This window comes from Genypterus blacodes, unplaced genomic scaffold (genome assembly GCF_046128005.1).
Source record: "Genypterus blacodes isolate CSIRO-AG114 ecotype Tasmania unplaced genomic scaffold, CSIRO-AGI_Gbla_v1 ptg000017l_1, whole genome shotgun sequence".
Classification (NCBI taxonomy): Eukaryota; Metazoa; Chordata; class Actinopteri; order Ophidiiformes; family Ophidiidae; genus Genypterus; species Genypterus blacodes.
In genome coordinates, this window is record NW_027466831.1 from 6,583,288 (window position 1) to 6,593,416 (window position 10,129).

At 46.4% G+C, this 10,129-nt stretch overlaps 1 protein-coding gene across 1 annotated transcript in view; it reads right to left on the reverse strand.

The window, feature by feature from the left end:
• LOC142991308 (calmodulin-binding transcription activator 1-like) overlaps window positions 1-8,456 on the reverse strand; it is a 46,751-nt gene extending 38,295 nt beyond the window's left edge. The window contains exons 1-3 of the mRNA XM_076141376.1: window positions 8,432-8,456; window positions 6,062-6,157; window positions 1,982-2,085 (exon numbers count right to left, since the gene is read on the reverse strand). Coding sequence (XP_075997491.1) covers window positions 1,982-2,085; window positions 6,062-6,157; window positions 8,432-8,456 — 225 coding nt within the window. The remainder of the gene's footprint in view (window positions 1-1,981; window positions 2,086-6,061; window positions 6,158-8,431) is intronic.
• Window positions 8,457-10,129: the final 1,673 nt, after the last annotated feature.

Sequence of the window (10,129 nt, forward strand, 5' to 3'; positions counted from 1 at the left end):
ATTTCAAATTTCAATATGCTGCTGATGAAAACTACTATACTTCTTGCGATGTCTGCAATACAGACTGATAAAAATCAACAGACACCCAAAAAATCAATTCCTCCGCTGCTGCAGCTCCAAAATAATCGACTTCAATAATCTGAATCTTGTGTGTATCTCTAATAGACACATCCACAAACATACACAACAAACACACGGAAGACAGAAATACATACATGCACAAGCCCAGACACACACACACACACACACACATGAAAGCGTACACACGGCTCTTCCTCTGAAAGCACCGAGGAAGAGGAGAAGCAGACACAATGGAGTGTTTAAGTATGCAGGAAACTTTATGCCTGGGTGGAAGAGGAGCTTTGAAGGAATCCGCTCAGGGACACCCAACCTCCCCTGAACTGAGCCTGTACCTCCTCATCAGAAAGAGAACCGTGGGGACACAGGGGGAGGAAAGGAAAAGGAAGTATAAAAGGTAGGGAGGACGTGGACTAGGTGGTGCGCTGGAATGGAGACTTATTGGGAGATGGAGAGAGAAAGTGGAGTGGTGACAACGGGCTCGGTCTCTGTGCCGTGTACACAACCGCCGCTGGTCTAGAAGTCCCTAACCAACACACACACTCTCTCGCACACACTGCCTCTTGCCTGTGAGCACAGTGTTCAGCAGACGCCGTGCTTAACTCCCAGTATGACCTTCATTGAGATGGATTGCATGAAAAATGTAATGACTTTCCTGAGAGAAAAACCACAGGCCAAATCAGCTTTGCATTGCATAATAATGCTGGACTTGGTAATCAATAACACAAACACACATCTATAATGGAGAGCACAGCCTGCACATGGAGAAAATGTCTCAGCAGATGCCAACCACATCACAATGGATGGAGCAAACCACCAGTGGAGAGCTGTGCAATGCATAAACAAGGAGCTATTGACGATAAATGCCTGCATCCATTTCCACCCATCAAACACTTCCCTAAGCTAACAGCTTAAGTCTGGAACAACATGTAACTCTGAAAAGCTTTTCACACCCCAAATGTTCAGCTCAGGGTTATCTTTGGCCTGGAGAGGAGAAATATTCCAAACTAATTTTTGCTGTGCAGTTTAGCCAGCAGCACAAATCAAAATATCTGTTATTAATCATGCAAATATGTGTTGGATTCTGGTCCAGAGTGGAGCAGAGCAGAGCAGAGCAGAGCAGCTCTGTATTAATGACTGCATCCATGTTTTGGTGTGATGACAGATGAAGCGTGCTGGTTGGGTCGGAGTAAACTGAAGTGAGGTGCAAAAAGCTCATGTGTTACTTTCACTTAAGTTGCTTTTATGATCTAATCCTTTGAGGGAGGGAATGGCCGCTGCCTTTATTATTTTGGCCTCAGCCCCAGCATTTCATTTTCATTTTTTCCACAATGGACAGAATGTGTTTTGGAGGACACCATTACACAATGGAACCAGAGCATCATTTTGACACAAAACACAAGGTGGGAAAAAAAACTACTTTGGGCAGAGATATGCCTCACTTTTAATGGCTTGCAGTGGTTGCATAGCAACAATGTCAGCTTGCGATAACAATCTTTATCCCACAGACCATAGGGTTTGAGGACCTGGTGACATTTGGGCAGTGAAAAGATCCAATCGCTAATCTAATTCCTTGTTTTTATCATCTGGGTCCAATGTTTTGACCGGTGAGTTCCTATTCTTGAGCCCATTCTCGGCTGTTTGGGTAACAAAGTGAAACAGACAGCAACATGCCAAATTAAATGTATGCCTAGTAGGATTCCGGCTGTGAGTTCAGGTTGTTTATTTACTTCCTAGCCGTGTGCCATTGTTTTAAGGTTCCATAATGAAAAGCTGTCACTGTATTTGTTTACCTCCTCTTCATCCCTCGATGTGACATTAGCTAGAGATGAGTCACCAGCAAAAAAACACTGAGTTCATCTCACTGTCAGTGATATTTCCCTCGAGTGTATCTCATTCTCACCTCGTTGGTGTTCCATCGATGGCGCTCCTTGGGCAGAGAGGAACATTTGGGCAGACACTCAAGCAGCTTCTTGGGAAGGTAGATCTTCAACTGGCCCGGTTCATCTGCAGAACAGGGAGGAGGGAGGGGGCGAGGGTAAAGATAAAGTAAGATAAATGAGAGACGTACAGGAGGAGGGAAGAAACTTCTCATTATACGCCAAGACAAAGCCAGAAGAGAGCGCAAAAAAGCAGCATTTCTGGGGACTGATTAAAATAATAAACGTTGATAACATAGCTCTTTTTCAACAGCTTGACGTGACCACTAAGCAAGTCCATTTGTATGGAGGCGTGTTCAGGCCTAAAACAGATGCACATCAGCTTAATATGGCTTTTATTGAAGGAAAATAGTCATGTAATACTGCTAACTTGGTGGGATGCCTCTGATTTACGGCTGATACGGCTCAGACTGTTGGCGTAGCGGTGAAAAGAGACGTCACGTCGACATTTATTATGGCCTAGTAGTAAGTATCAGCCCTTGAAATGAGCTCTGAGGAAGATTACACCTAATCAATGAAGCAGGAGAAAGCAAGCAGATTGCATACTTCTGCTGTTTAATACTTCCTGTGAGTCAGAATTATTAGAGGTTATTTGCTTATAGGTGAAATACACATGTTCAGAGTGGATACAGAGAGGGAGACAACTGAGTGCACAGTAGACTAATGAGTGTGCAGGTGTCTGTGTGTGTGTGTAGGGCCGTGTGCACACGTGTATGTGTGCGTGCCTGTTTGTGAGTGTGTGCCCAGCGGGTGTGACGCTCAGAAGTCAAAGAGAGCGAGCACTCAAAGGTTATTGATAAGCATTTGAGTAGAGGGCGTCCATTCATGACTCCCCTGGGAAGATAGGAATTATAATGTACCTGAGGGCAGACAACAGAGCGAGAGAAAAAAGGGAGATAGGTGTGTGTGCCCGGGTGCGTGCGCGCGTGTGTGTGTGTGTGTCAGAGCGGGCGACAGAAGTGGGGAGACAATGACTCACGGAGAGACAGAAAATGAAGGGAACAAAAAGACAGGAGGTTTAGAAAGTAAGAATTTCACAAGGACAAGGGATGGAAGGAGGTAATACAAAGACACACACACACACACACACACACGGGAAAGGATGACAGCGGGACAGGAGTGAGGTCAACGTGTGTGTGCCTTTGTGTGTGTTCATGTGAATATACTGTATACTGTACATGGGTGTGTGTGTGTGTGTGTGTGTGTGTGTGTGTGTGTGTGTGTGTGTGTGTCAGGAGGAAGTGTGTTCAGGCACGTATGCTCCCCCTAATCAATTATGCATTTATTAATAGAAGGCCTGAGAAGACAGAATTTCAAACAGCTGAACGGTGCAGCAGCTTAGTTAAACAGCTGAATGGTGCAGCTTAGTTAAAGCCTAATTTCTTTTTAGCAGCACTCCAGCCTCTCCGCTATGAATGCCAATCAGCGTTTAAACCCCACCCCTCCTGGCTATAACCCCCTCCCCTCCACGCTGTTCTGAAGAATTCTCATCAGAGCCTCGCCTTTGAAATGTACCAGAACCACCACATCAAACAAGCCAGTTGCACATGCGTAGGCGCACACACACACACACGCACACACACAGGCACTCTCCCACATGCAAACAGACACACGTGCACATGGTGCTTCGTTGATCAAAGAGCGCACATCACAGTATTTGTCCCACAGTGGCATTTTCTTCCCGTGACCTTGGCATAAAGTAACAGGAACAGGAACGTTCACGGTAACACCGGCGTCGTCTTAACCTATCATCACGTTTACTCTGCCAACTGACATGGAACCGGGGGAGATCGCTTTTGCTAATTTGCTGAAATGTTGATGAGTTTTTATACTCTAAAGAGTTGTATCTTGTATTTCTAACAATCCTGAACCAGACAATGTGTCCCTGTTTTAAAAAATTCAGCCTGTGTAGCGCCGCAATCGTCTTTTCCATCTGTTCCAAATGGCTCTCGGTGGAGCTGTATTAGAGTGTGACATGGGGCAAAAACTTCTCTTTTGTTTCTCGCTACCCAGGAAAATTAACCATCCTGACACTTAAGGGACAAGCATCTCATTATGGAAATTCCCGTATTGTTTCCATTTTTATTTGGATTTGAACTATTTGTGTCTACCTGCATCGCTGTGGCTGCTGAGTCCTTCAACAGTAAAGCCACAAACACAGGCTGTACACAGATTACTCCCTCACTTGTTAGTCGAGTCAAAGGAGTGACAAAGCCTGAATGCTAATGCGGCATTGATGGCTTATGAAGTCATACGGAGGTTTGTTGTCCTTAAAAGTGAAAAATGTTCGACCCAAAAGTGAAACCTTGCTCCGGTTGCCTATCAAATGCCGCAATTTAGCACAGAATCAGACAGAAGAGCAGCCTCCAACTGATGAATATTTTACCTCATAAAACTGTCATCTCCATATTTAACACAGAAACAAGCCAATGCCCTTGTGAGATGGCTGTCAGTTAATTATAAAACTCTTCTCAGTAAAGAGAGAGGTGAAAAAAATGCTCCAAATGCAACTCTTAACTCTCCCCCTACTGATATTAGGAGGCGTCAGGGGAAATTTTCACATTTTTCCCCCTTTTCGGGATGAAATTAATGTGACAGAAAGAAAGGCTCATTGCACAGCAGCTAGATAGAGGGGTGGGGGGAGGGAGGGGGAGGCGGGGGGGCGAGCAGAGGGAGGGTGGTGTAAGGGTGGTGGGGGGGTGGCAGAGAAAAGTGAGAGGGAGAAAAAAAAGGGGGGGGGGCATAGCATGGGATAAGAGCGAGAGGCAGGATGAGGGAGGGAGGGAGCAGGAGGTGGGAGGGAGGAGAGGGGAGCTGGGGAGAGAGAGGGAGAGAGATGGGCGTGCATGCTAATTTTATCATTCTGCTGATAAACTTTTCCTCCAGTAATCCTCCAGCTGGGACGTGAGAACAGATAGGAGACAGGGATCGGCGGTGGAAGTCTCAAGTCATATTAAACAGTGTTGGCCAATGCTCTGTTCTATTCCATTCTATTCCATTCTATTCTATTCTATTCTATTCTATTCTGCTTTCCGGTGCCAAACTGTACTTCTTTATCCAATTCTCTATTTGGTATTTTCAGACAGTCTCATTCTCTTTATCGCCTCATGACAAACTCAGAGGGTCTGCAGGTATGAGGCCATCTGCTCCTTTTGAAATGAAAAAGGGGGTGGGGTGTGTGTGTGTGTGTGTGCATGTGTGCTGTGGGGGCAGTTTCCACCCCCCCACACCCCCCAACCCCAACCCCCCCGACCCCCTCCACCCCCATACCCACAGCCCTCCATCACCACCTCACTAAACACTGTGTCTGTCTGCTCCTCCTCACATCTGTTTATTTTCTTCCAATTTGTCACCATAACACACAGTCACACAGAAATGCATCTGCCTCATGTCCTCTGGAATCAATAACCAATCAAAGCAATCATTGCTTTTATAGTCCCTCTAACACACCACAGCAATCACACACATGCCCAATAAACACATACTGTGCACACACACACACAACCACACAGTAACCCCAGATCACACACTCCATCTCACTTCTTGTTTAACCAGGCCCATTGAGGATTATAGTGTAGATACAAAATGTCATGTGTACAGATTATGCATGACAATAAACTACTGATAACTGAAATAAGCCCTGTCGCCTCGGTGACACTGTGTCCATGTGCAAATGTGGGTGTTTGTCTGCGTGAATGTGCATGAGCGTGTGTGTGTGTGTGTGTGTGTGTGTTTGTGCCCACTAATGCTGTATTGGTATGCATGAATAAACATGATCTGTAACAGAGCTGAATTGGAATGTGTCTCAGCACAGACACAGAGATAGTGTGTTTGTATTGTGTGTGTGTGTGAACATACACACATGTATGAGTGTGATCTGTAACAGAAGAGATGAGGAGGAGACCTCAGCTCCTGCATCACATCATTCTGCAAGAAGGCTTTTATACTTGCTCTCAGAGTCACCCGGTGCTATAGATGAATACACACACACACACACACTTGAGATCGAACATGCACAGAATGCGTGTTTATGTGTCTCTTACTGTTGGCGTCTGTCTCGTCACTCTTGGGAGGGGTGTGTCCGGTGTAACCAACAGCAATCCTGACCATTCGTTCTGGATTTCTTATCTTCTTCAGTCCTACACAGAGAGAGAGAGAGAGAGGAAGAGCGAGCAAGAGAGAGAGAGAGAGAGAGAGAGAGAGAGAGAGAGAGAGAGAGAGAGAGCGAGAGAGAGAGAGAGAGAGAGAAAGAGGACGAGACGGGGGAAAAAATAGAGACGGAGACAGACTTAGGAGACGCTCAAGAGTCTGGTTTCCTTTGGCGGTCATACACTCCGCCTCATTCTTCCTCCTTCTAAAGCCCAGAAACAAAACTCCAAGTGATATGCGTGTGGACTGATCCATTTTCTGATCCACTAACTTGCATCCATTGTGTCCCCTGATTGATTGGCCACAGTAGATACGCTGCCTGCATGTGTGTGTGACTAACTTGTACCCAGCTTTAGTTTTTCTTCTCTCATCATTTCTCAGTTTCCCTGACCACTGTTGCTATGATACAAAGTAGACCAACCAGCGCAGTGGGAGATGGTCTTCCAGGCTATATGGTGAATGTTGTTCTCGTGCCCACTGGTGTACACTCTGCCGATTGGCGCCACACACATCTGCCAGGGGGATGGAAAGAGTGTATCGCTGTCTCCCTGCGTGCGTTGCGATTCATTTGGCTTTCAGTCAGCATGGCAGAGGCTCGTAAATTATTACATACTGACATCTCCTCTCCCCAGAACACAGAGGTCTAGTGGACAACAAAACCCTCGTGCTGTGAGTGTGTGTCCGCTTGCGTGCATAGGTACAGCGTGTGAAGGGGCAGGGTTTTATATTTACGTTGCACAGTACTTGCTGATCTGCCCATGGGCCCTCTGTCTCATCTTCTGATCTAGTCTTACCACGCAACGGGACTCTCTACCCACAGCCTTCTCGCTGCCTGTGGCTAGTGTGTGTGCGTGCTCACTTGTATGTATGTGTGTCAGAAAAGCGCTCTAAGCCTGAGAATGTACAGCATGAACTATCTGAGTGGTGCAGCCTGTCTAAAGCCTATTGGTTATGAGGGCATCCAGGGACATGTTGACTAATTATTGCCCCTTAGAGACACACGCTGATCAACATTGCTCACTAGCGGAGTAAGTAAAGGTTAAAGGCTCGACCCGTCCATTTTAACATCACAAGCTGGTGATTTTGTTGGCTAAGAAAGGATCTGAATATTTTACTGGAATAGTACAACACATATGACATTGCATTTTGTGACTTTTAAGACGTGGGACAGTGTGTCACCCACATAGGAACACATTTATTTGTCTACCGGCATGAAAGGCAAGGAAATAAAAGCTTACTTTCAAACAACTAATCAAGCAGGGAGTGTGTTGACGCAAATGACAACAACATTGTAAGAAATCAGAATGCTGTGAATTCACAAATTGAGATTAGGATGATATCATCCTATAGTGGGATTGACTGTGCCTTGGAGAATCCATGAGCGCACCGCTAAGGAAACAAATTGTGGCTGTTACGACCATAAGAGGGAGTCGGAGGAAGTCCAACGCATTAAGTGACCTAAAACTGACACAAACTCACACACGCACACACACACACACACCTCTTATAACCCTCAAGTAGGCTACATGTCTCAGTTGTAGCATATAGGAATGGATGATGCTGACTCCAATCACACACGCACACACACACACACACACAACCTAGATGCAGCCAGATTCTCACCTTCACCTTAGCAACCACAGATCAACATCACATGAACACACATACACACACACACACACACACATACAGCATTAGTTTAATTGTGGTCGAATGTGGTGTAGGTTGCGTTCTTGTCAGGAAAGGAAATCTGCAATTGAAAGCTCTATTCCGTGCTTTATGAGAGACAGATAAAAATAGAGAAACACATACACGCGCGCGCACACACGCACGCACACACACATTCACACGCACGCACGCACGCGCATAGAGCATCTGAATTCCTTCAGCGTGAAGCACTCTCTCATCCTCCCCATCCTTTATGGTGAACGTTTAACGCGCGCATATAAAGCTGCTATTCGGGGAAGACGCTGGCACACAATGGACGATAAAAAATAACAACTCCCCCATCCCGACTCAGGCAGCGGCTACCGACGGGACAAACTCTCCTTCCGTTATTTATTCGCTGTCGGTTAACCGTGTTCCATACAGTCGCTGGTTCAGCATCACCGTCCGTGTTTTCGGGACGGGGCAGGAGAAAGGGAAAGCCCCGCTCTTCTTCATCGCTCTCCTCCTCCAAGCCTCCGTCCCCTTCATCTCCTTGTCTGAACCCGGACTTAACGGCACTCTCCCACCTTTAATAAAAACCGTTATTTCTCTCTTACCTTCCGGCTTGTTTTCGGCAGCCATTTCCCCTCCGCCGCGCGCCTCATCCCTCCTCCTCCTCCTCTTCCTCCTCCTCCTCCTCAACTCGACCTAGTGGTGGGGGGGAGGGGGGGTGGTGGTGTGTGTGTGTGGGGTGGGGTGGGGTGGGGGGGTGGACCACGCGCGTGCACGGAGAGGACAGCTCAAGGAGGGGGGCGGGACTGAAAAGGAGGTGTGCGGGAGGGGGGGAGGGCGAGCCTGCCGCGTTCTGCGATGCTATTGGTCCGCGGGGCTGTGATTGACAGTGGGGATCCGTGATGTTGACTCGTGGAATTCTCAATTTCTCCGCTTCTTTCTATTGGCTCCGCCCACTAAAGCTCGTGCGTCTCTCCCTGCCTCTCTCTCTCTCTTTCTCCCTCTCGCTCTCTCCCTTTCTCTCTCTCTCTCTCTCTCTCTCTCTCACACACACACACGTCACGGTACGACGTCTGTATTCGAGGACACCTTGACAGCCTCCCACAGCACCATCATCATCCTCATCATCATCATCATCATTCTAATCATCTCTTTCTCACACGCGCGCACGCGCACACACACACACACACAAAAACACACAAACACACGCACGTTCGTGCGCACGCCGCGCGCGAACCATCTCACAGGCTCGCGCGCTAATTTCTTCACATATAAAGCCAGTTGACTGTTGGTAAAATGCGATATGAGGTCACTTCTCGCGATAAACCATGAACTCGTGATGAATAGAATTGAAAATAACCTTGCTCCTGCCTGAAAGAGACTTTTTAGACACGCGTGGGCTGGCGGGAGCTGTCATTCTCTGTGGTGCTGAAGCTCGCGGTGCTGAAAGGAGAGCTCCACACGCGCCTACACACACTGCGCACACACACACACACATACACAAACGCCTGCGTGTTAACTGCTTCTGAGGCGAACTGTTGATAGGTCAGGTGAAAACTTATAGCATTAAATGAGAAACATGCCTCCTCCTCCTCCCCTCGTTGTCCCCTTCTTGGCTCGAACAGGAAATCATTACGTCGGTGTTATAATATTCCTCCTGGGAGTTGAACGTGTCGGCGGTGCGCAGTTTTAGATTTATAATGACCTTATCACAATATTCTCAACGAGATTTATACTTGTGCCGTTTTATTCCATCCCTATAAAACCGTTATTTGCCTCCACGTGGCTAAAACCCCATGAAATACTTTTATCTCCGGAACTCAAATCCACTTTTTCATTTCTGCTTTGCACCAAAGTCTTGAATTTTATAGAGACAACCCCCCGTACATATATGAATAGTTTGTTATTCCCTTTATTCGTCCTTTGCAGTGGAAAAGTAGAAAAGCAAGCAAGTTCCTAATGAGCAATTTAAGCCAGATAAAGCATGTAACAATTTTGTTAACAGGATAGTTATTCCAATTAAGTCAATAGGTGTTGACAACCAAGTCGAGTCTCGAAACGATCATGAAAAGCAATATGTAGACAAATATACAGAACAAACTATTCTTGCTGTATTTGTCAAACACATTAAACTCAAATACATCTTGTTCTTTCTGTGTGATGCTGTAACGATGTCAAACCCTATTCTTAATTCAATAAAACATTTTAAAAAGCTACATAAGCAGCTCATATACATTTGTCTGAACAGTTTTAAATTCAGTACCTTTTGGTCTCGCCTGGGGAACATTTGTCCATTATATTGT